Source organism: Aspergillus heteromorphus (genome assembly GCF_003184545.1).
Source record: "Aspergillus heteromorphus CBS 117.55 chromosome Unknown BO70scaffold_6, whole genome shotgun sequence".
Lineage (NCBI taxonomy): Eukaryota > Fungi > Ascomycota > Eurotiomycetes > Eurotiales > Aspergillaceae > Aspergillus > Aspergillus heteromorphus.
In genome coordinates, this window is record NW_020290411.1 from 784,025 (window position 1) to 806,348 (window position 22,324).

Genomic DNA, 22,324 nt, shown 5'->3' on the forward strand with positions numbered 1-22,324 from the left:
ATCATAATAATAATTCTGGATCTTCGCATCTGCTACAGCTCTACGTTTCGACCCTTGGTCTGGACGGTAAACCAGCATGGTTTGGATATCGACGGTATTATACTAAGTAGTTACTAGAGCCCTCTAAGCAGGGCTTCATCCATCCCCACAACCAACAACAACCACATACGCATCTATGAGAACAGCCATGCCAGATGATCCAAAAGTAGAGCGACAACGACATCCAAGTTCATAAGGGTCCATTCCATTCATTCACATGGCTCAGAAGAAGACATGTCGTATTCGAACCGCCGAGTCTGGGTCGCATGTAGGTATACAAAAAGAAAAGAAAAGAAAAAAACGGAACATATACAAAAATGGCACGCGGTCAAAAAAAAAAGAAAAAAAAAAGGAAAAAAGAAAAAGGTAATGAAACAGAAAAGAAATAGTGTACGTCATGGGAATTGAACTAATCCAAAAGGGCCGAAACAGCAAAGCAGAGCACCGCCACGCACAAAACCAACCACCTTCACATACATGACAACAACGGGAAATGGGACATCAAGGATCATGTGAGTGCGGGTGCAAACTAGTGGGATGAGGTCGAAGATTTCCGCCCGGGGACGAGGATCTCGACCAGCCCGTCATCCTCCCCGTCACTGCTGTCGTTCTGCTCGTCGTCGTCCCCGAAGGGAGACGCCCCGATCCGAGACCGCCGGAAGCTGCGGTACCGCCCCGACCCAACGTCCGGGTATCCCAGGGACTCATTCATGATCGCCTCGTCTTCGTCGTCCGAGTCCATCATTCCCGTGTCCAGCGATGGGCCCACCATCTCGCCCATGTCGTCCTCGTCCTCGTCGACCTCCAGAGGGACTCGCTCCTTGCGTCGCAGGCCCTCCGATCGGCCCTCGCCGTCCTCGTCCGACGAGTTGGTCGAGAAGGAGTCCGGCGGGCTGAAGCCCGAGTCGGGGAACGTAGGCGAGGAGAAAGGCTCGTCCTTGCTGGCCGGGGGGAAGTCGCTGGACGGGAAGGCTGCGCTGGCGGGTGAATGCGTGCCGTCGGCTTCTTCGTCCAATCCGGCGATCACGAACGGGTTGGTTGGCCATTGGGAATCGTGGTCGCCGGCCTGCTCGTGGCTCGCATCTTCCTCTCCCTCGGCGTTTCCGGTCTCCTGCTGCTTCTGTGCGGCGAGCCGTGCGGCAAGCTGGCGCCGTGCCCGAGAGGGGCCGTGACTCATGGGAGCCGGGGGAGGAGGGAGGATCGGGATCGGCTGGCTGGTGGAGTTGGCAGACGCCTGGGATTCTCAGTCAGTATGAAAACGACTGTAAGTCCGGATGCACGTGTGTGGGGTGGGAGGATGAAAACAGGGGATGCACAGCTCGGAAGGTGGCCCTGATATACAGGAGGGCGATGTCAACACCTGGCCAGAGAGCCAGAACTACTGATGTGGCTAGCAAGCACACGCTTGTTCCAAAGGGTGGCCACATGATGGCGGGAGTTGGAGTTCTTTGAATGACTTCATAAGTATGTAAGGCGCGGACAGCCGAACGCTCTATGTGCAAAGAAGGTCCTTCACGACCTCCATCTCCCATCCATCATGCGCTAACCCTTCAGCCGTAGAATGCGATGTATGACAGCTCGTAGCATAAACCAAAGATGAACCAACACAGGGTGTGCCCAGATCGAGAAAATATGTTCGTAGAAGGGGAAGGGAAGATGGTATCGGGAACTGGGTCAAGCGTCGCGCATGTCAACATCCGTGAAAAGGTGTTCACCCACATTGTCAGAGCCGCCGTCGGCGGGCTGTTCGGCCAGGTGCCTTTCCTCCTGGTCCTCCATCTCTTCGTCCTCGTCGTCGTCGCTGGAACTCGCGAACCCGCTCAGGAGGGAACTCCCACCGCCCGCTCCAAAGGCTCCGCCGGACACGCTTCCTTGGTTCATCATGTCAAAGCCCTGGAAGCCAGTGCCCCCGGCCGACCCATTGAGGCCCGCTTCAGCAAGTGCTGACGACGCATTTATGCTCTGGCCGGTATTGAGCATTCCCTGGCGATGCCCAATCGACATGTCGGGACGCACCCCCCCAAGAATGGCGTTGTCCCGCTCCCTCGTTTCGGAAAGCGTTTGCTCGACATAATCGATCCACTCGGGGCTGAGGACGTTCTCCATGACCGTCGGCGAGAGCAACTCGGGTGAGTGCCGTTCGCTGAACTTCACCACCTCCTCGGCGATCAGGGTCAAGTGGCCCATGTATCCCAGTCGGATCTGCTTGGCGCGCTGGGTCTCGTCGCTTCGCTTCTGGCCTTCGATAATGCTCTGTGTTATCCGGCCAGTCTCGAAGACATCAATGGCCAGCAGGCGATTGTAGCCACGGTCCATGGGTCCGTTGAACACTTGCTGGATAACATCGTAAACGACGTTGTGAAGGAAGTTGTTCCAGGGGAACCGGAAGAAGAAGTCCTAGACAGCAAGTTAGATGTGATCGTGGAGGAAATGGGCGACAAGAGCTTACCAGGATGGTTGGTACTACCCGGTTTTCAACGAACATGATCTTGAGATAGTCACCAACTACGGGGTCACCGTTAGGGTCGACCTGGATATCGGGGTGCAGCTGCCGCCGCGAGTGGCCCGCCGTGGACTGGGTGTACGCCGCATTAGGAGCAGAATAGGCTGAGCTGGGTGCATCGCCGACCTGGCCAGCAGTATCAGGCGTCGAGGAGTTCTGTTCCTGATTCTGTTGATCGGCGAAGAGAGGAGCTGGCACCGCGTCGGGGTGAGAAGTCGTTGGTGTCGGGTTCTCCATATCTTTGGAAGCTGCCTCCGCCAACGTCTGACTGCCGTCCAGGCTAACCTCTCCAATCTGAGCTGCCAATCCAGACGCGGTGACGGGTTCGGAGGGAGGCGTATCAGTTTCGGCCTCACCAGAAGCACCCGTGGGGCCATTGTTCTCCTCTTGAGGACCGGTCTCAGCCGCGTCATTCGGCGTCTGTTCCGACGTTTCTGTAGACTCCTCGGGGTTTGACGGAGGCGCAGGGTCAGGCTTGGATTCGGAGCCAGCTGCTTCCTTGGCCTCCGCATCCTTCTCCTGATCGACGAGAACGCCCGACGAGCTGACGTCCTCGAAGCTTTCTTCGCCCGTGTTCGCTACCTCGAGGACCCTGGAGCCTTCCGGTGAGCCATATCCAATCACGGATCCGTTTACAAAGTCAACGGTGGAGTCATTGCCATCGAATGCCGATGTCTCTTCCCGGTGCGGATTGTAAATTCCCTCCCGTGTGAGCCTCTCGCGCTCTGCATCACGCTGCCGCACATACTCGTCACTTCCGGGCTCGTTCAATAGACCCATGTTACTGCAATGTAACAGTTCAGCCATCAACTCGCACGTCTTAAATCGGTCGAAGCCCAAGGGCTCGATTTTGGCTCCCCACGCCGAATTGAGCCTGCCTCGCTCGACGCTCTTCACTCTGCCTCCGTCGTTCACGGTGTGCTTGGAGCTCTGGATCAGGGCCATGAAGTCCGGTATGTGCTTGGCAAATAGTCGAAGCAGGTTACCGAGGTAAATGGGGTCGTACGTGGAGGGGACCGAATCCGGGCCGTTGAGGTTGTCGGGGTCGTAGTCAGAATTATTCTTCCGAATCACTTCAATGACGATCCCAACTCCCACTGTCAGGGGGTTGCCACCTTGGAGCATGGCCTTGATGAGGCGTTCCACGCACGGCACGGAAACCAGCTGTCGAGTGAGGCTATTGGGCCCAATACAAGATTGGTCATTCTGTGTTGCGTTGGCGGAGATGGTGATGATGGCCTTGAGGAAATCGCCAGCCGAGGTCTGCACAGAAGCGGGGTGATCCGGAGATAGGAATGAAAGAAGTGTGGGTATAAGGTCTTGGGTCCTCAGCCACTAAGAGGGTCAGTATATTCAGAGCGATCGGACGGGCCTTGCTTGACTTACATCAACAATCCCCTGGCCACCTTCCACCTTTTCCAGACTGATGATCTTAAGCAAAAGGTCCATAACCATCGGATTGTCCACGTGGTGGAGGATTGCGGGCAGGATGCCATCCATCGACTTGAACAGCTCTAGCATGTCGCTGGTCTTCTTATCGAAGAGGGTCTCGTTCACCTTCGTGAAATAACTCGCCTGTGCGGAATCCAAGGGTTGCGACCGCCTCAGGAAGCCCCAGAAATCCCGCAGATGGCCAGGGTTGAGCATAATGGATTCCAGTATCGACCAGATCTCGGACGAGAGAATTTCGCACGCAACGTACGCCCGCTTCAAGCGTTCCTTCTCCGCGCGTTCCAGGTCCTCGGGGTCCAGCATGTCCCTGAGAGGATCCCCGCCCCTGGCCTCCCCGTCCTCTGTCGTCTGCGCGGCATTGCTTTCATGATCATTGTCGTCGTCGTCATTCACCAGGCTTGGAGCGATAACATATTCCATCAATCGTTTCAAGACATTATCTTCTCGTAAGAATTCTATGAGCTTCGTATTATTTTGCTTCAGCTCCTGGATGAGCTCCGACTCGTCCAACAGCTCCTCGAGGGTGACATCGGGCTTGTCTAGCAGGGTATCAATAGTGGAGATAGTTGCATATCCTCCGAAACGCCAAAACATGATGGATTATATAATTGGGCGAAAAGAGTCATGGAAAATCGCAGGAGCGGGAGCACTTTTGATCGTAGATCGTCACCGGAACGTCGTTACGGCGCAATGCGTATGATACAGAGCCGGTCTAGTTGGTGAGCCTTATGCAAGGTGCCAGTATGAAAGAGTGGGCGTGGAGGAGTTGTGTATGGAGACAGAACGGAGACACTGGGTCGTTATCTTAGAATCGTTCCCGAACAAAGGCGCACGAGGCGAATGATAGGCAGGATAAATCCGGTCGGAGCGGCCAAGCGCTACGGGCGCGAAACAGATTAGCGAAACTATATGCGCCTCAAGTGGCATGGGGAAACGGTGGTGAAGATGGGGGAAGATCATCAGGGGGGGGGGGTGGGGTTGTAGGGTCAAGACTGGGTAAGGCGGCAACACTGGGGTTCGGGAGAGGAAAGAATAGCAGAGTCTGCAGTCAAGACACCGGGAAGGCAGATAGGAGACTCTATTCCGGACCACATACCTTTCACGACCTGAGGGAGTGACGATGAAAAGGAAACCAAAGCAGAGCCTTGTTTGGGGGCTGCAGTGATCCACGAGCGGTGCAATCACTCTGGGTCAGCCCTGCGCTGCACCGGGTAACACCAGATGGTCAGATGGGAGGAGAAAGAGGAGGAAGTAATAGCTAAGAGTCAGAATCACAGGCTAACAGTCGCGGGATGAGGGTGACAGTGCTGCGCTGGCGGGTGTGTCTGGATCGGCCGGTCGGTCGGATCCCTGGAAGGTGGTGACGATAGACGAGCAGGGCGGAAATACCCAACAAGCAACAAGCCCGAGGAGGAGCGACGGCGGGGAAATTCAGCCAGATACGCGAGAGGGGGACCGAATGGGGTTTCAGGCTCTTCTGTTCTGGGACGAGGCAAGTGGGTTAGTTCCGACGCTTAATAATAACCAGATGGGGCGAGACGAACTACCTGAGTATTCCAAGACATCAATGGGGGGAAGAGGGGAGGGCGTAGATAGAGTATGGAGGAGTGGTGATGATGATGATGATGATGATGAGGCTTCCCCAAGAGGTTCGCGTAACGCAAAGCACGCACGAGTGGCTATTGCTTGCTTCCTTGCAGGCTTGGGGCACCGGCTGGCGAGAGTATCAGGTACCGCACTGGCCATGTCCGCCCGTGCACCCAGCCAAGTACCGGATACTCTGGCCGTAACAGGCGGTATTCACCCCGATCGTGGGCTTACCAAAAGGGACCAAAATTGGGGGAAATAATAGTACAGTCCGGGTAATAATGGCCCTGAACGGATGGATGCCATGTTTGAATCCGAGCCGAACTATGCAACAGTCTCAGGTGTCTGGGGTCGAACCAGACGCCTCGGTAGGAAGTCAGTCAGTAGGCTAGATGCGGTCCAAGACGGAGCATCGCAGTAAGCCGATCAGCCTACTAGGCAGGAACTAGGTATAGTTGCACTCCGATTTGGGTCAGGTGAGAGAATCAGCCATCCCATCCAGGAAGACCCCGGAATCAGAGCCGGGGAATACCTGATGCTCGCAGTAACCATCACTACGTACTAGTAACTCTCCATCCATCTGCCTGGAATGTTGTCACGAGAATACCCCGTAAGTAAGCATAGAATACCGGGACCTGCCGCCTTGGGCTTCTGGTGTCACGTGGGGCCGACTCTAGGTAGCAGCCTGCCAGCCAGAGTTTCTGTCATCATGTCTTCTGGACAATAATAATAATAATAATAATAATAATAAGGCCGTCAAAACTCTCATTCCCATCTGACCCACTCCCAGATTCATTTACCCTGATCTGTATTTGCGCGTGGTTGGATTCCCGAGCAACAGCCCGGATCTACTTCCTCCCTACTATCTATCACAAGGCGGCGAGGCAAGAGCAGCCAGCCAGTCAGTCAGTCGCGGCCGCTAAGCTAAGCCCAGCCCATACTAGCGATACAACAACCGTCCTTCTATCTAAACTCCAGCTTGCCTTGCCACAACCCCCCTCTTTCCCTCCTCCCTCATTCCCTCAAGATCCATACCCACATCGCATAATGAACCGATTATTCGGGTCCAAGAACACGGCGCCCAAGCCGACGCTGGATAGCGCGATATCCAACGTGAGTAACTCCATCCCGTCCGATCATCATGTTGCGCTGCCCAACCCCCCCCCCCCCCCCTCATCCTCCCTCGACCCCGCATCGCATCACAACTAACCCAACCCAACAAACAGGTCGACAACCGCATCGCCAGCATCGACGTCAAGCTCGCAGCCCTAACCTCCGAACTGACGACCTACCAAACCAAGATCTCCAAGATGCGCGACGGACCGGGCAAAACCGCCCTCCGCCAGAAAGCCCTCAAAGTCCTCCAACGCCGCAAGCAGTACGAGTCGCAGCGCGACCAGCTGTCCCAGCAATCCTGGAACATGGAGCAGGCGGGGATGATGCAGGATAACCTGAAGAACGTGATGACGACGGTGGACGCGATGAAGACGACGACCAAGACGCTCAAGAAACAGTACGGGCAGATTGACATCGACAAGATCGAGCGCATGCAGGACGAGATGGCCGATCTGATGGACGTCGGCAACGAGATCCAGGAGAGTATCTCGCGCGCGTACGATGTGCCGGAGGATGTGGATGAGGCGGAGCTGGATGCCGAGCTCGAGGCCCTGGGCGAGGAGACGTACATGGAGAGTGAGTTGGGCGGTGCCATGCCGAGTTTCTTGCAGGATGAGGTGGCGACGCCGAGTTTTATTGATGAGCCGCCTGAGCAGGTTAAGGTTAAGGAGCCGGCTGGGGGGTTGGGTTGATTGATTGATTGTTACTTACTTACATTTTCATGGAGATGAAGATATGGTTGGGAGTCGGCGATTGCATTGGGGTTACGTTACTAAGCCTTTGTTACTTTCTTTTTCTTCTGCGCGAAACATATTCAAGCAGTAATATTCTCTGTCCATGGTGCAGGCTCTGCAGATCCATCTTGTCTTCCGTTTCTATTTAGTGCCAGTATGCCACTGTTTACTCGGTGGATGATGAAACGATAGGGACCTCCCCCACCCTTCCATTCGCCAACTCGATACTCCAATCTCTCACTTCTCCCGCCCACTCCCTCGCAGTCCAATACGCAGTGGCCCCCTGCCGAAAACTCTCCGCAATGCCGGTCATCGCCCAAGTCCCCCAGACTCGTCATGACATACTCCAGCGCGAGCTGGTCAGCCACATAAGTAGACGTGATCGTATACGCCTTGTTCTCGTAAACCATTTGAGCAGGGCGGGCAGTTTTTCCCGGCTGGAACAAATGCAAAAGCATGGATGCCTCGACATCGAAGTGCGCCATCGTAGCAGGCTTGTCGGGTGACGATCTCGCTATCGCCGTGGTGACCTTGCACTCCGAGAAAGACTGGTGGACGCACAGAGGGCTTCTCCTTCTTCGACTTGACTTGTGGGCGTTGAGGGGTGCGAGGGGACATTGTTCGATTAGTGCCACTGCCGGGTGGGATTTTCGGGGTCAATGGGTAGGGATGTCGAGGAATATAATACCGAAACGGATAGGATAGCATAGGGTCATTGGTGCAAAAGAGCAAATGTCGTAGTCCTGCCGTATTATAAACCATATTTTAAAGAAAACGTGGAAAAAAGTCATTGTGGGAAATGTTCAAACTGAAGGTTGCGGGCCTGCTTTTTGTGGCTTGTGGTGGACATGACGAACCAGATCAGACAACGTTGGTATGCAAGCAGGGCGAAGGTTCCTGTTGAAAAGACAGCTAGGAAGGTCAAGGGCTGCTGGACCGGTCAGTTCATGCTCAGTAGTAAGTCAATGGACAACGCGTCTGTGTCAGGAAACCAGACCGGAATTCCAGGCAAAAAAAGAAAGAAATTCGCTTCTCCATTGCTAGATCTTCTATGTACATTTCTCCCCAAATCCCCAACAGCCTCTTCTGGTCAATGCAACGACTCAAGATGGCGATGGTTCGTCCGATCCCTCCTGGAGAAAAAAGGGAATACATGATTAAGGGCGATGACATCGTCTTGGCGTTGTTGTTCTCTTCTGCATGTCAGGCCTTGCCTAGTCCGACCAGGACAAGCAAAGCAACATTCATGATCACAATGACCAGCCATACGATTACGGCGAGGCTAGCAACAAGCCAGTTGTTTTTCATCTTAATTCCCTCGGGCGCAGAGTCTTCTCCAGAGAAGTTGCGATCAGTCGGAACGGTCATGTAGCGGTTGCGGCAGGTAAAGTAGACCAGGGGGGCGGAGACGAATGGGAGAATCACACTCAGCACCACCTGGCTGGCGTTCAGTGTTTTGTCCAACCCCTCCTTGCCGACGGCGCCTGCAATGATGATGCTAGGGATGATGCTGACGGAGCGCGTAATGAGCCGGCGCAGCCAGGGTTTCGTGCTCCAATTCAGCATTCCCTCGCTGACCATCTGGCCCGCCATGGTACAGACAATGCCCGCAGAGATGCCGGAGAGCAGCAGAGCCAATGCAAAGATCAGACCCGCCGCAGGAGCGATCGAGCTGGACAGAAGGTTGTAAATGCCCCAGATGTCTGCATCGTCGGCGCCTTCTGTGCCGTACAACGAGGCGCCCGCCACGATGAGAATGGCACTGTTCACGAAGAGGGCGAACGTAAAGAGAGATAAGGAGAGCTCGATGATGGAGTATTTCATACAGTCCCGGATTGCGTGGATGGACGGTCTGTATTCGACCTCCCCTCCGGTGCTTCCAAGACAGACAGACGGGTCCACGTAGCCTTGAGCAACATCGAACTCCTTTAGGCGCGATTGGACTACGCCGCTGCCGAGGAACATGGAATGGGGCATAACTGTAGCTCCGAGGATTCCACAGCTCTGGTACAATCTATGAAGGGCGTGTCAGAGAGTCAATATCTTTTGGGACGGGGCGTATCCACCCACCCTTGTGATTGGACTATGGCAGACGAGGGTAGGTAGCCCCGGAAAACGTCGCCGACCGACTGTTCCTTTATCAGTGACAGCTGGATGCAGAAGCATATCACGACTCCCATGACTAGAAGCATGACGAAGATTTCAAACAGACGCAGCCCCCACATGGCGCCATTTGGGCGATAAAATATCAGGATGAAGAGGACATCGGCCAAGGTGATCGCACATCCCGCCACCAGGGGTATTTTGAGGAGAAGGTTCAGCGCAATTGCGGATCCAACGACCTGTGAGGATGTCTTGACTTAGCGCTGGAACAAGACTTGGGAACGGGGACAGGGTGCCATTTACCTCTGCGATATCGGTTGCGACAATGGCCGCCTCCGCGAAGACATACAGGGTGATGTTGAGCCACTTGGGTAGATGTGCTCTGCAGTTCTCCGCCAGATTGAGCCCCGTCACCGTACCGAGCTTGATACAGAGCGACTGCAGGAAAATGGCGAATAGGTTGGACAAGAGCACGATGAACAACAAAGCGTAGCGATAGTCTGCCCCCGCGGAGACATCGGTGGAATAGTTGCCCGGATCGATGTAGGCGACGGCGATCAGGAAGCCGGGGCCTATGAAGCGGGCGAACTTCTTGATGCTGCGGGCAGCATGGAGAAAGAAAGATGCGATTGATTGTGTGAAAGGACGACGAGGAAATCCGCTGGTCGTCCCGGGTGGTTGATCCCCGGGAGCAGCAGAAACCTCGTCGTCCGGGGTCTTCTTTTCGCTGCCGGGCTCATTTCCATCTAGACTATGGGGCCGATCCTGTATTGCCGTGGTGCCATCCCCTGCAGCCCCCATCCCGGGCGCATGTCTCCGATGCACTTTCGAGTTGGCGACCCCGTTAAAGTCGCTTCGTGTGGTGATGTCGGGACTCAGCGCGGACGGATTCTGGTTCCAGCCCGGGTGGTCGAGGGTGTCGTCAGTTCGCGAGGGGCAATTCATGGGGCCGGTTTGCGATGGGTTCTTATGGGTCGTTCGAGTGGCTCAAGCGATCGCCGTGGCACGAGTTGGGGTGTCTGGAACACAGCTGCTTTGGCGGAACCGGAGTAATTGGGCAATCGCCGCAACCGCAATTTCGCCTCGGGACGTCAGTCCAGACTCGATGGAGGACCCTGCGGGGAAGCCTGCCCGAAACTGCCCGAGTGCGATCGTGTCGCGGTCGAAACTGGGAAGAGGATGGCAAGAATGGAGAGATCAAATACCGCGCGATGAGTCGAGGCAAGAGTCTGAAGTGAGTTTCACTGCCTGGAGCCGTGTCAAGGAAGTGAGGTGGAAAGGAAAGTCATGCCGACAGCAACAGTGGTTGACAGGACGGCATGCGGTGCTGAGGCTGTTCGCGGTACAAAGTGCCAACTGGGCCGCCGAGCCATCCTTCTCAACGCAGTGGACGGCCACATTACTGCGGTAACACGGTCTCTGCATGGATACCCCGTATCAACCCGGATGGTGAAGAGAGCAAACCGAGAAAGCAGGCACGAGGGATATATGCACGACATTAAACAGAACCGAAGCCCGACACGGTGGCAGCCAGGCTGTCAGTCTGCCAGTCCGTCAGTCTGTCAGTCCATCGGTCCCGTGATGGGCGGGCGGCGCGGTTGTCTGATTCGAGGAATCCGGCCTGAGTTTATCCGTTGGCAAGGAGTCAATACGAGATCCCCCCCCAGGCATCACCCAGGCACGGCCAGGCACGATCAGGCACGATCAGGCACTCCCGTGTGGTACCATGTCTATCTACTTGTTACGGGTGGACAATGACCATTATCAGGATGACGGTGTAAACGGTGGAAGGGAAGCGTAGTAGTCCCAAGAAAAGAAATTTATTCTGATCCATCCGACGGGTCCGCCCACAGGTTGGGTCTGATAAGTCTGATACGACTATCCACTATGACATCGTCCGCAATTTAATCGCAAGTGTGTCGCGACGTGAACAGCGCGTCATGACGGGAGGTCCAGACGCGGATGACGAGACTAAGAGATCATGATTGCGGCGAGAGCACTGGCGGGATCACTGGACGCATCCCCAAAGGCCCAAAGGCGATCCGACCGGCCGACTGGTTGCCCCGGACAACCTCGCCGCCCACACTCTGTTTACACCCTCCCTCCTCGGATCTCCAGCCGTTTGGTAACGGCGCAGGCGGATTTACTTGGGCCATGCAGTGGGGGAATGCTGACGCTTGTCGTCCGTTGTCGAGCTTTGGAAGACTTCAAATTCCCGGTCTACCCACCTGAGGTTGGCTCCGGTGTTTGCTGTTGCTGCCGCTGCGTGTCGTTTTCTCTTCTCTTCCCTTCTCTTCTGCTCTGCTCTGCTCTGCTCTGCTGTGCTGTGCTGTGCTGTGCTGTGCTCTTCTCTTGTTACATGTTGGACTTTGTTGCTTTGCATTCTTGTTGCTCGTCAATGTCTTCTGTTCCTTCCTCGTGCATGTCCTTGCTGCCGCCTTGCTTTGCATGAAATTCATCCCATCCCGTTTTCTCGCTTTCCTGCCTTGCGACCGACTCCCACAATCACCATTACTAGAGTAGTATCGTCGTGCTGGGGCATTTCACCGTGAGTCGCCTGCGCCTGCCCGTTCCGTCTCGTCCGTCTCGTCCGCAGATGCTAACACGATGGATTGGGTGGTTTCCTAATCAGTTTCGGGTTAAAGGCGATAAGACATGTCTCCCAACATGCAATCCCCCAGCATCTTCGACGACTCCAGTCGCAGTCCGACCAAGCCGTCGGTGCTTCGAGCGATCTGGTCATCCAAGTCTCACAAGCGGAACTCCTCTGCCGATGACGCCTTTGCCTCCCGGGCCTCCCATACCAGTCACCCCGGTGGCAGCCCATACACTCCCGCCGACCGGGCCTACCCTCTCCTGGACCAACACCCGCTGGCTGAGATAGCCCCCAACCGGGATTCCACAGACGTTAGTTCAGCCCCGCGATCACCGGGAAAGCACGGAAAAAACACCTTACACAAGAAGACCAAAAGCGCCGTCTCGCTCAAATCTTTGAAGAGTTATATGGAACGCAAGGATAAATCGGACGACCCGCCCGATGACGAAGCGGCTAACTTGAAACCGAAGAAGGCGAAATCCGCCAACAGTCTCTCGGCTATCTTGAAACGGTCCCAACGCGGAAGGAAGGCAGAAGGCTCCAAGAACACCGGCGACAAGGAGAACCGTAGCCCATCGGACCCAGTCAACAGCATGCCCTCTCCCGTGTGGCATCAATCCGCGACATCATCGTACCCGGACCCCTCCGCAGCAACCAGCTCCCACCACAAACGTAGCACTATGCAAGAAGAGGTTTCGCTTTACATGCCCAGAGAGTATGGACCGACGCTGCAGCGCAATATCTACGATTATCAAAAACCATCCCTCAGAACTCGCGCGGATCCCAAGCCCCGTCCAAAGTCAGACTATCTCGCAGAAAAGCGCAAGGGGAAGGAACTTTTGGATCCTTTCGGTGGTGTGTCGCCGGACAAGTCGCCTGCCATCCAGCCCGTGCCTGCATCGGCAAAGAAGCATGGAAGACCCCGGGCACAGTCGAGACCGGAATACCATCCGCCGGCGGAGCCGAAGCCGGAATCAAGCCCGAAAAGGGTGTCTCGCGTGCAAGCGGCGATCTCAGCATTTAATGCGAAGGGGCAGGAAGCCGAAGCGAAGAAACCCCTGAACGGCAAAGAGCTCGAGAGCGAGTTCGAAAAGCTCCTAGTAAGTATATTCACCATTAATCGTCGCGTCGGACGAACAATGGGACTAATCGGGCACAGGATGCCAGGAACATCCCCCACAACATGAGAGACAAAATGCGATCTTTGGATACCAATATCAAAGCCGACTTCATCAGGAAAGATCGAGCAGAAAACACACCACACAGCGCCAGTGCCAGTGGCACCGACAGCACCGGCCGTCGGGGTCGAAGGAAAGAGCAGAAAGAGGACCAACAGAGCCAGGACGGCAAAGGATCGCGCTCGCGCTCGAGAAGTCGGGGCTTTACCTTCTCCAAGGGCAGCTCGTCGCCGAAGAAACAGCGCCCGGATAGTGGCAGCTTTTACAGACGTCCGAAATCGGCTGATTTTTCGCAACCCACAGGATTCTCGAAGATCGGGACCCCATCGACCTCGACCACCTCCCTTTCTGCGACGGCCTGTGATACTGCTGCAGATCCGTCGGACTTTGTTCATTACCTGAGGGAAATCCAGAAGCCAGAAATGGTGGAGGTAGGGAAAATGCACAAGCTTCGGCTCCTCCTCCGGAATGAAACTGTCAGCTGGGTTGATACATTCATTGCGGACGGTGGTATGGACGAGATTGTGCAGTTGCTTTACCGGATTATGAAAGTTGAATGGAGGTAAGTCGCTAGCATCCCGAGTGTACCAAACGAGTACCTTGCTCATGTGTCAACAGAGAAGAGCATGAGGACAATCTGCTCCACGAGACACTGCTGTGCTTGAAGGCTCTCTGCACAACGTCCATCGCGCTGCAGCATCTAAACGATATCGAGGACCAGCTATTCCCTGCGCTGCTAAAAATGCTCTTCGATGATGAAAAGAAGGGCCCCAGCGAGTACACCACTCGTGGAATCATCATGAATCTTTTTTTCACGCAGCTGTCCGCGGTGTCGTCCGACGAGATGGCAGCCCGCCGTGCTGCGCGCATCCTATCGTACCTACGCGACCCTTCGCCGCCGGAGGACAACCAGCCGCTGAGCTTTATTGCAAACATCTACCAATCGCGCCCATACCGGATCTGGCTCAAGGAAATCAGCAATGTGACCAAGGAGGTTTTCTGGATCTTCCTGCACCACCTGAATGTGATTCCGATCGCCAAGGATGACAAGCCTTACACCAGTTTCCGAGAGCACCATTTCCCATCCCCCAGGCCTCCAGTTCCCGCAGCTCCGTATGTGGGCGGCGTGGAATGGGATGCCACCAACTACTTGGCCGCACATCTCGATCTCCTTAACGGGCTGGTGGCATCTCTGGCAACGGTCGAGGAGCGCAACCAATTGCGAGCGGAGCTTCGGGCTTCGGGATTCGAAAAGGTGATGGGCGGGACACTGAGAACGTGTAAGGTGAAGTTCTACTCCTCCGTCCACGACTGCCTGAAGACATGGGTGGCTGCGGCTGTGGAAGACGGGTGGCCATACCTATCGGTTCGCGAGGGTCCTCCCCGGCCTGAGCCGGGATCCCCGACCAAGTCCCCGACCAAGGCACCGGGAAGCCCCAAGAAGGGTTTCTTGGATGAACAGCCTCCCAAGCTGGAACTTGCGCTGGATGTCCCCGCCAGCAGCGGTGCGTCTCCCAGCCCCGCTGGCATGGGCAATTGGCTGTAAACCAGCCGAGACGCTCGAGTTGGCCAGAAACTTCGATATCGCCTGCTGCCCGGGCCCGTTGTTGGGTCAGCCACGCTACGCGACTGAAGAACGGCGTTACGAATGCTTACTATTGTTGCTACCTGCTATCCTGGTTTTTGTTTCCTGTTTCTTGTTTCTTGTTTTATCATTGTCCCTTTGGAGAACCTGGGTTTGGACGGCGTTGGCATTTCCGAGGTGTTTTTTGGGTGCATATGTATCCGTTTTCCTATGACGGCCACGGCGAAATGAAATCACGACGGCACAGGCCCACAGACCTGATGAAGATATTTGACCCTCTTTTGAATTGCATGTCAGGCAGATCATTCTTTTTTTTTTTTTGACAGACGGACGCGTTTACCAGCGGCACCGCGACGTGACCGACCGATCTGATAGGGATTGTGTTTAGTTCTACTACTATTACGAAGTTATCAATCAACCTGAACATGACTGGCTTGGAGTTTCTGGCCATGCACTCCCCCCCTTTCTTTTTTGGATATTTGGATAAGAGAATAATATACACTATGTATGTAGGTAGTATGTAGAGTATCTACGTCAACCCACTGTGGTTGCGGCGTCTATCGATGGGCCTTTGTTCCACAACATCCAAGGCTCTAGCTGGCAGAATGGTATACATACAGTCGGTCAGTCAGTCTACTCCCGACTCGACTCCTCCCCTGACCTCCTCGGGCCTGGCGGCGGCGGTGTCGAAAACGCGCCCTTCACGCCCGCGAAGAAAGTTCTCCGAATCTGCGGTAGGTAGGGAATCCAGTCAGCATTATCCTCCCTCTCCAACCCAGATAGAATATTCTCCTATCCCAAACAACATGACACGGATATGGATAAAATAGAATAACAAAAAAAACTCACCTCATCAAACGGACTCCCGCGCTCATCCCACTCCATGAACAGCATCGCGTATACCAGGACAACTATAAAACACAACACACAACGTTAGCATCAGATCCAGGATCAATCAGCACCGCACCACTCATCCCCCCTCAAAACCACCAACCCCAAAACACAATATAAGAAATAAAAAAAGGGGGGAAAAAGAAAAAAAAAACATACACCCAATAACCCCCCACTGCACCAACTTAGTAGCCTTGACCCACTTCGGGCGAGCGTATTTCAGCGCCGCGCGCCGCCGGTACTTGCGTTCGAGCCGGAACTGGTGTTTCGGGGAGAGCTTGGTCATGTCGGGAGGCCATTGGCGCTTGGGTTTGTAGGGGCTGTAGTATTCGGTGCTGTTGGGGTTGTTTTCGTGGTGGCTGGTGGGTTCGGAGGGGTGGGAGGTGAGACGGAAGGGGGAGGGGTGGTGAGCGGGGGGGCTGTGCTGAAGAGGCGGGTGAGGGGTTGGGTCTAGATTGGTTTGGGTTGTTAGTTGGGGTTTGGTTGTTTTGGTGATTTCGGGTTTTCTTTTGGGGGGGGGAGTACTTGGTGTTGGTGTTGGTTATGGAGATGGTGCCATGGTGTGAGTTGGATGGCTGCGGAGGGGGCAGCTTGGCGGGGGAGGAGGGAGGGGAGGCGGAGGCGGAGTCGGAGGCGTTGGGGAGGAGAGAGAGGGTTGTGGTCATTGTTGTTGTTTTTGATGTTGAGTATGGATGGAGGAGAAGGGTGATGTGATTGATAGAGGAGAGGGTTGGCGGATGGCGGATGGCGGATGCGGAGAAAAAGATTGTCGGGGTTCAGCCGGCGGGTTTCCGCCCGCCGAGACTAAGCCGCTAGGCCGCTTTGCGCATTCCGCTGCTGCCGGTATGAGGGGATGGGTGGAGAGTTGACAACTATATTGGGTTCGTGATCACTAACACAGGATATGGGTTTGGCTTCTGGTTCTATAGTGGTTTCCTATACCGGGGGAAAGATATGGAGTTGTTTGTAGGTCTATATAAAATGGTGGAGTCACTTCCCCCTGGAAGAGAGGTTGTCACATGGGGGGATTGCGGGGAAGTACTTATATACATACACGGGTTACAACACGAGTACTAGTACAACGTTCGAAGACAGCCGTGTAAAAGGTTGCACTGTGTCTCAGTGTCCGACTCTCCGTGTACAGTGAGCCTTACTAAGACATCGTGACATGTGATCCTCTGCATCCCAAATTCATGCAGCGATGGATCACTAATCAGCAGCCCTCAGGGGCAACCTCCAGCTGATCGCATGACGTACCCTCTGACCAGCTGGACTCTTTTTCTGTCCGATCATCTGCATCTTCACATGAAACCCCAACCCAGAACTGCCCCGGATCCCGTGACCCTCCGCGGCGGAACAACAATGACGCGGATGAGCCTCGGCTCATTCACGGGGGGCAGCAGAAGTGCTGCTGCTGCTTGCCAGGTTCTCCCCGGATTCTTATAAGACAGGAAAGCTGCCGGGCGTTTCCTCTTTCATCCGTCGACTGATCTTGAACCTTCACTCTACTTGAGGCCTTTCTAATTCCTCACTTCCCTTTTACTCCCCTCTCTCATATCGAACATCTATTGACGTCATCATGTCTTCTGGTAAGTTCTCACTCGGCTAACTACACCAGAAGTGGCTGTCGTACTGACTGCAACGTTCTAGCCCAGCAGCGTCTCACCCAGGTGGCCTCCCACTTCGGCACCAGGGGCAAGACCGGCGTCGCCGCCATCACCGAGAAGAACCCCGATGATATCGTTGTGACCTGCGCTCTGCGGACGGCCCTGACAAAAGGTGGAAAGGGTGGCTTTAAGGACACCGCCGCCGCCGATCTGCTGGCGGGCGTGTTCAAGGGCGTCATCGACCGCAGCGGCATCGACCCCAGTCTGGTCGAGGATATCTCTGTCGGCTCCGTCCTTCCCCCCGGTGGCGGTGCCACCGAGTTCCGTGCTGCTGCTCTGGTGGCCGGGTTTCCTGAGAGCGCTGCCGTCAAGGCGCTGAACCGCCAGTGCTCCAGTGGCCTTCAGGCCATCGTGGACATCGCCAATGCCCTCAAGTCTGGAATGATCGATGTCGGCATTGGTGCTGGTGTGGAGAGCATGTCGTCTCAGTACGGGTAAGCCGCCGTTCCACCCCCACATCAACCCCAGAACATACAGAACTGACAAACCGTCCCAGCCCCGGCGCAGTGACCGAATTCTCCGAGCTCCTCGAGAACCACCCCGAGTCGGCCAACTGCAAGGTCCCCATGGGTGTGTTATCGGAGCAGATGGCCAAGGACCGCAACATCAGCCGTGCGGCCCAAGATGCATTCGCCGCCTCATCCTACCAGAAGGCTGTCAACGCCCAGAAAGCCGGTCTTTTCAACGAAGAGATCATCCCCCTCCAGGTCAAGTGGACCGACCCCAAGTCCGGCGAGGAGAAGACCATCACCGTCAAGGCCGATGATGGTATTCGCCCCGGTATAACCGCCGAGTCTCTGGGCAAGATCCGCCCTGCGTTCGCCAAGGACGGCTCCATCCACGCCGGCAACGCCTCGCAGATCTCCGACGGTGCCGCCGCCGTCCTGCTCATGAAGCGCTCCACCGCCGAGCGCCTCGGACAGAAGATCATCGGCAAGTACGTCTCCGCCAGCATCGTCGGCGTCAAGCCGCTGCTCATGGGCATCGGCCCGTGGAAGGCCATCCCCGTCGCGCTGGAGAAGGCTGGCATTACCAAAGACGATGTCGACATCTACGAGATCAACGAAGCCTTCGCCTCGCAATGCGTCTGGTGTGTCAACGAGCTGGGAATTCCCCAGGAGAAGGTCAACCCCAAGGGTGGCGCCATCGCCTTCGGACATCCCCTGGGCTGCACCGGGTCCCGACAGATCAGCACGCTCCTGACGGAGCTGCACCGCACCAACAAGAAGATCGGCGTCAGCAGCATGTGCGTTGGGACTGGAATGGGCATGGCCGCCGTGTGGGTGGCCGAGTAAAAAAAAGCCGAAGAAGAAAGAAATGGGAACATGAGCTGGATTCATAGATCTCCCTGGTTATTTCATCATTCTGTATAGCGATTCGATTTTATTCCTTTTCCTTCCCTATCCCGCAGACAAACCAGTTACTAGTTAGTTAAGTGTATACCACCAAGAATGACACATACCCTCACTTCCCTTCTCCGTATAATCTCTCACTCGAGCTAAACCTTCGACTTGAACTCCCGACATGCATCATTCTCATTCACAGCCAACACCTTTGACATCAAGCCTTGGCAATGTATCACTGACTACAAATTAAGTGTATGTAATGTATAGGGCCACCCTTGCCCTTGCAAAATGGTCATTTCTTCATTATTTTGATTTATTAATGAACATCAGTTCATGCCAGCCGTACTTTTCTTTCACCACTCTCGTGACTATACCAACCAACCCTTCCTACAATCTATACCCTGTCATGGCCATGCTCATGATCCAAGGCTTTGGCTTTGGTGTGACGAAAGGACGCGTCCCATCCTCTCCCGATAGACTTCAATACAGCATCAAACGGATGTCAAAGGGACTGAAATGTGTAGAACAGCGGGACGTATAGAGACCATACAAACCCCAACCCAACATTGTCGAGGCCCGTGGACGGTTTTTCTGCGTCCGATCGAAAGATGCAGCTATGTCACGTGTATCCCCCGCCTTGGAGATCAACGTACTTCCAGCTTCCTCTTTTCTGGGGCTGTCATCATCGATGATGTATGTATGTATGGTCTTGTACTCCATACAAGACTGAGCTTGACTTGATCAACTGGACCAAAAGTTGGAAATTAAGGTGAAGGTAAGATACCTATTAGAAGATGAAAAGATGATCAAAGCAAGCTTCAAAGTATCGGAATTGGAATGCTGACTTTAAAATAAAGAAAGAAATATACCCACGTGACCATCTTCTCAAGAACCAGAACAACTGCATGAGAGAATGCACAGAGGATCCCTTTGTCCCACTGGGGTTTACGGAGTAGTAGATGATAACTAGTAGATAGGCGGGACGATGCGCATTACCGAGGATCCTCCGCGGGAGTTGACATCATGCCGGGCGCATAAATATCTAGTGTCTGTCTGTCTAACTAATGGTGACACGGCAGACACTGCAGACAACAACCGTGTTCCGACCACCTGGCGTGACAGGAAGATCCGCAACGATACGATCTGATCTGATCTGATCCGATCGAATCGGAGGAGGATAAGAGGCCAATAATGGCAGCGAGCGGAGAGGAGAGGAGAGGAGAAGAGGGGGGGGGTCTAATTAATGCATGCTGATTGATTGCTGATAGACAGACAGACAGACAGACCCACGCCGCCCAATTTATGGGCCTTGGAGGCGCATGTCAGACAGAACAATCGTCTCATCTCATCTCCTCTCATATCTGCCACGCAAGCATTCATTCGCATTCGCATTGCATTCTTGTCTCTCCTCTGATCTAGCAAACCCCACCCCTCAAATCAAAATGTCCACCACATACACCCCGCACCAACTAGAGCTCTACTTGGAGCGCATTCGCTACGCTGGCTCTTCCACCTCCACCTCCACCAGCACCCGTCTCCAGCGCCTCCGACAAGCCATCGAAGAAGACCCCCTGGCCGCGCTGGCCGAATTACAGCGCCGGCAGATCTCCTGCATTCCCTGGGGAAACTCCGCCCTGCACTACTCCCCGCACCGGACCATCTCCCTGCAACCGGGGAGCGTGTTCGAGAAGCTTGTGGTTCGCGCGCTGGATGGATATTGTATGGAAAATAATAATCTGCTGTATCATGTCCTGCGCGCGCTGGGGTATACGGTTTACCCCACGGGGGGCCGCGTGTGTCTGGCTGCGTCCGGGGCGGGCGATCCGGCGATGGAGGCGTTGTATACGGGATTGTGAGTTCTTTTATCTGGATTCTTGAGGGCCGCGGATGGAGGGTGCGGGCTGATGGTGGTGGTGGTGGTGATGGTGGTGGTTAGATAGATACTAGGGGGTTGGGTGGCTGAAGCTAATGATGTGAACTCGAACTACAAACAGGTCGCATATGATTCTGATTGTGATGGTCAATGGGGCCAAGTTCGCGGTAGGTGCGCCCGGTTCTATAGTGGGTCGATACAGTATGCGTCTAATGATGGCTATGGCACATGCAGGTTGACGTCGGCTTCGGGAACAACGGGCCTACCAGTCCCTTACCGCTGAAACCCGATGTCGTTTCGATCTGCATGGCGCCCACCGAGATGCGACTGGTCTACGACGCCATCCCGCCGTTCGTGGACCAGACCCAGAAGGTCTGGATCTACCAGATCAGATACACCCCGGACAGCCGGTGGATCCCGATGTATTCGTTCCTGGGGAACGAGTTCCTCCCGCAGGATTTCGAGGTCATGAGCTTCGCGACCAGCCAGCAGCGCACGAGCTGGTTTACGCAGTCCCTGGTCTGTACGCGGATGTTCCTGGACGAGACCGAGTCGGCCGTGCAGGGGCTGTATGTGCTGGCCGGGAAGGAGGTCAAGAGGAGACAGTTAGGGCAGTCGGACGTGGTCGCGACGCTGCAGAGCGAAGAAGACCGGGTCCGGGCCCTGGCCGAGTGGTTTGGCCTGCACCTGCAAGAGCATGAGGTCCAGGGCATCCGCGGTTTAGTATCGGAGATCAAGTAGTATTTTTTGAGACTAGGATGGCCACCCGCCTGCCGCGTCCGGCTGGAACAGGTATTTATGGTACAGACAATGTTTTCTCTCTCTCCAAACTCATTGCGTGGATATTTCTCTAGAAAGTAATGCTGTCGAACAAACAAGGAACAGTGGGAAATGTAAAAGCATGGCGCGGAGACACAGTCGCCCGTCTAGAAGATGCGTTTTTCGAGCTGTAACGTGTTAGTGAGTCCAATGGATCTGGGAGGTGGCACGCCACTCTCTCTGGGAGGATGGAGTCCGTACCTTCCATGGGTTGCTCAGCTCGAAGCCCGGGGGCGCTTCGTGGTTGCACGACTGTCCTCGCGCGGTTCCTGTGAGTCTCATATCTCTCTCCATCACTAGATCGGGGATCGAGGGTTAGTTCACGGTTGTTTTCAAGGGTTGGGGGGGCCTTGGGGGGGCACGGAAGCGTCCAATTGGGCGTCACCGTCAAGTGGGATCGAGCGTCCAGCACGTACTTTGCTGCGTAAGAGTTAGCCCAACCTGCCCGGTCGCATCATGTCAGCGCAAGGCTACTTACTCTGTCCCACACATCTCTGTTCCACCGCGCCCGCTTGCCTTCGTTCGTCCAGTTCTTGACGGCCATCAGGCCATAACCGCCGGCACCGAAGCACTGTCATGACAGGATCAGTATCAGTCGACCCGTCACCACGTCGATATCCGGGAGGGATGGAGGGGGAACGCTGGACGTACGCCGATGATGATCCCGAAGGGGAGGAGGGCCTCGAAGGGAACACCCATGATGCCAGCAGGAGGGATTGAGAAGAGTTCAAAGAGGGGAAACGGACCGGTCGCTCACACCAGCAGAGGATGCGTAATGGTGAAGCTCGTTGTGGCCGCGGGAATCCGCCGGCCGGTCGTCGTCGAGGTCTGGCGG

At 55.1% G+C, this 22,324-nt stretch overlaps 11 protein-coding genes across 11 annotated transcripts; 5 read left to right on the forward strand and 6 right to left on the reverse strand.

Moving 5' to 3' along the window:
• Window positions 1-141: 141 nt before the first annotated feature.
• BO70DRAFT_360259 (SAPS-domain-containing protein) lies at window positions 142-3,766 on the reverse strand. The gene is made up of 3 exons (XM_025542736.1): window positions 2,489-3,766; window positions 1,759-2,436; window positions 142-1,273 (listed from the first exon to the last, which is right to left on the reverse strand). Exons 1-3 carry the CDS (start codon window positions 3,665-3,667, stop codon window positions 569-571), a joined length of 2,562 nt encoding a protein of 853 aa, XP_025401512.1. The 5' UTR covers window positions 3,668-3,766; the 3' UTR covers window positions 142-568.
• A 2,596-nt stretch (window positions 3,767-6,362) lies between these two features.
• On the forward strand, window positions 6,363-7,649 carry BO70DRAFT_310993 (putative SNF7 family protein (Cta1)). The gene is made up of 2 exons (XM_025540170.1): window positions 6,363-6,694; window positions 6,808-7,649. Exons 1-2 carry the CDS (start codon window positions 6,629-6,631, stop codon window positions 7,387-7,389), a joined length of 648 nt encoding a protein of 215 aa, XP_025401513.1. The 5' UTR covers window positions 6,363-6,628; the 3' UTR covers window positions 7,390-7,649.
• Window positions 7,451-8,205, reverse strand: BO70DRAFT_198725 (uncharacterized protein). Its single transcript, XM_025538568.1, has one exon. The coding sequence runs from the start codon at window positions 7,914-7,916 to the stop codon at window positions 7,512-7,514; it is 405 nt and encodes a 134-aa protein (XP_025401514.1). The 5' UTR covers window positions 7,917-8,205; the 3' UTR covers window positions 7,451-7,511.
• A 406-nt stretch (window positions 8,206-8,611) lies between these two features.
• BO70DRAFT_198736 (NRAMP family metal ion transporter) lies at window positions 8,612-10,650 on the reverse strand. The gene is made up of 3 exons (XM_025538569.1): window positions 9,838-10,650; window positions 9,502-9,773; window positions 8,612-9,445 (listed from the first exon to the last, which is right to left on the reverse strand). The coding sequence occupies exons 1-3, from the start codon at window positions 10,477-10,479 to the stop codon at window positions 8,635-8,637; spliced, it is 1,725 nt and encodes a 574-aa protein (XP_025401515.1). The 5' UTR covers window positions 10,480-10,650; the 3' UTR covers window positions 8,612-8,634.
• A 765-nt stretch (window positions 10,651-11,415) lies between these two features.
• On the forward strand, window positions 11,416-12,088 carry BO70DRAFT_198767 (uncharacterized protein). The gene has a single exon (XM_025538571.1). It carries the CDS (start codon window positions 11,516-11,518, stop codon window positions 11,984-11,986), a length of 471 nt encoding a protein of 156 aa, XP_025401516.1. The 5' UTR covers window positions 11,416-11,515; the 3' UTR covers window positions 11,987-12,088.
• On the forward strand, window positions 12,089-14,902 carry BO70DRAFT_198768 (uncharacterized protein). Its single transcript, XM_025538572.1, has 3 exons — window positions 12,089-13,230; window positions 13,290-13,870; window positions 13,927-14,902. Exons 1-3 carry the CDS (start codon window positions 12,190-12,192, stop codon window positions 14,852-14,854), a joined length of 2,550 nt encoding a protein of 849 aa, XP_025401517.1. The 5' UTR covers window positions 12,089-12,189; the 3' UTR covers window positions 14,855-14,902.
• On the reverse strand, window positions 14,903-15,345 carry BO70DRAFT_198763 (uncharacterized protein). Its single transcript, XM_025538570.1, has one exon. It carries the CDS (start codon window positions 15,197-15,199, stop codon window positions 14,951-14,953), a length of 249 nt encoding a protein of 82 aa, XP_025401518.1. The 5' UTR covers window positions 15,200-15,345; the 3' UTR covers window positions 14,903-14,950.
• On the reverse strand, window positions 15,337-16,449 carry BO70DRAFT_427551 (uncharacterized protein; the record flags this gene model as incomplete). Its single annotated transcript, XM_025547895.1, has 4 exons — window positions 15,337-15,622; window positions 15,743-15,804; window positions 15,944-16,203; window positions 16,310-16,449. 4 exons carry the CDS (start codon window positions 16,447-16,449, stop codon window positions 15,527-15,529), a joined length of 558 nt encoding a protein of 185 aa, XP_025401519.1. The 3' UTR covers window positions 15,337-15,526.
• Window positions 16,450-17,217: 768 nt separating this feature from the next.
• BO70DRAFT_360263 (3-ketoacyl-coA thiolase peroxisomal A precursor) lies at window positions 17,218-18,919 on the forward strand. The gene is made up of 3 exons (XM_025542737.1): window positions 17,218-17,373; window positions 17,435-17,885; window positions 17,948-18,919. Exons 1-3 carry the CDS (start codon window positions 17,364-17,366, stop codon window positions 18,744-18,746), a joined length of 1,260 nt encoding a protein of 419 aa, XP_025401520.1. The 5' UTR covers window positions 17,218-17,363; the 3' UTR covers window positions 18,747-18,919.
• A 960-nt stretch (window positions 18,920-19,879) lies between these two features.
• BO70DRAFT_360266 (arylamine N-acetyltransferase family protein) lies at window positions 19,880-21,459 on the forward strand. The gene is made up of 3 exons (XM_025542738.1): window positions 19,880-20,649; window positions 20,792-20,837; window positions 20,905-21,459. Exons 1-3 carry the CDS (start codon window positions 20,240-20,242, stop codon window positions 21,409-21,411), a joined length of 963 nt encoding a protein of 320 aa, XP_025401521.1. The 5' UTR covers window positions 19,880-20,239; the 3' UTR covers window positions 21,412-21,459.
• A 137-nt stretch (window positions 21,460-21,596) lies between these two features.
• On the reverse strand, window positions 21,597-22,188 carry BO70DRAFT_369620 (NADH dehydrogenase [ubiquinone] 1 alpha subcomplex subunit 1; the record flags this gene model as incomplete). Its single annotated transcript, XM_025544690.1, has 4 exons — window positions 21,597-21,617; window positions 21,691-21,785; window positions 21,964-22,060; window positions 22,141-22,188. 4 exons carry the CDS (start codon window positions 22,186-22,188, stop codon window positions 21,597-21,599), a joined length of 261 nt encoding a protein of 86 aa, XP_025401522.1.
• Between the last annotated feature and the right edge of the window lie 136 nt (window positions 22,189-22,324).

Excerpts from the sequence above, each read along its gene's own strand:
- BO70DRAFT_360259 (XM_025542736.1), bottom strand. The coding sequence starts at position 3,667 with ATGCTCCAAGGTGGCAACCCCCTGACAGTGGGAGTTGGGATCGTCATT. Across the intron at positions 2,437-2,488 it reads GGGTAGTACCAACCATCCTG|GACTTCTTCTTCCGGTTCCC; the intron begins GTAAGCTCTTGT and ends CTTGCTGTCTAG. Across the intron at positions 1,274-1,758 it reads CCGACGGCGGCTCTGACAAT|GCGTCTGCCAACTCCACCAG; the intron begins GTGGGTGAACAC and ends TGAGAATCCCAG.
- BO70DRAFT_310993 (XM_025540170.1), top strand. The coding sequence starts at position 6,629 with ATGAACCGATTATTCGGGTCCAAGAACACGGCGCCCAAGCCGACGCTG. Across the intron at positions 6,695-6,807 it reads TGGATAGCGCGATATCCAAC|GTCGACAACCGCATCGCCAG; the intron begins GTGAGTAACTCC and ends CCCAACAAACAG.
- BO70DRAFT_198725 (XM_025538568.1), bottom strand. The coding sequence starts at position 7,916 with ATGGCGCACTTCGATGTCGAGGCATCCATGCTTTTGCATTTGTTCCAG.
- BO70DRAFT_198736 (XM_025538569.1), bottom strand. The coding sequence starts at position 10,479 with ATGAATTGCCCCTCGCGAACTGACGACACCCTCGACCACCCGGGCTGG. Across the intron at positions 9,774-9,837 it reads TCGCAACCGATATCGCAGAG|GTCGTTGGATCCGCAATTGC; the intron begins GTAAATGGCACC and ends ACATCCTCACAG. Across the intron at positions 9,446-9,501 it reads GCCATAGTCCAATCACAAGG|ATTGTACCAGAGCTGTGGAA; the intron begins GTGGGTGGATAC and ends CGCCCTTCATAG.
- BO70DRAFT_198767 (XM_025538571.1), top strand. The coding sequence starts at position 11,516 with ATGATTGCGGCGAGAGCACTGGCGGGATCACTGGACGCATCCCCAAAG.
- BO70DRAFT_198768 (XM_025538572.1), top strand. The coding sequence starts at position 12,190 with ATGTCTCCCAACATGCAATCCCCCAGCATCTTCGACGACTCCAGTCGC. Across the intron at positions 13,231-13,289 it reads GCGAGTTCGAAAAGCTCCTA|GATGCCAGGAACATCCCCCA; the intron begins GTAAGTATATTC and ends AATCGGGCACAG. Across the intron at positions 13,871-13,926 it reads ATTATGAAAGTTGAATGGAG|AGAAGAGCATGAGGACAATC; the intron begins GTAAGTCGCTAG and ends ATGTGTCAACAG.
- BO70DRAFT_198763 (XM_025538570.1), bottom strand. The coding sequence starts at position 15,199 with ATGATCTGCCTGACATGCAATTCAAAAGAGGGTCAAATATCTTCATCA.
- BO70DRAFT_360263 (XM_025542737.1), top strand. Across the intron at positions 17,886-17,947 it reads AGCATGTCGTCTCAGTACGG|CCCCGGCGCAGTGACCGAAT; the intron begins GTAAGCCGCCGT and ends AAACCGTCCCAG.
- BO70DRAFT_360266 (XM_025542738.1), top strand. The coding sequence starts at position 20,240 with ATGTCCACCACATACACCCCGCACCAACTAGAGCTCTACTTGGAGCGC. Across the intron at positions 20,650-20,791 it reads GAGGCGTTGTATACGGGATT|GTCGCATATGATTCTGATTG; the intron begins GTGAGTTCTTTT and ends AACTACAAACAG. Across the intron at positions 20,838-20,904 it reads TCAATGGGGCCAAGTTCGCG|GTTGACGTCGGCTTCGGGAA; the intron begins GTAGGTGCGCCC and ends TGGCACATGCAG.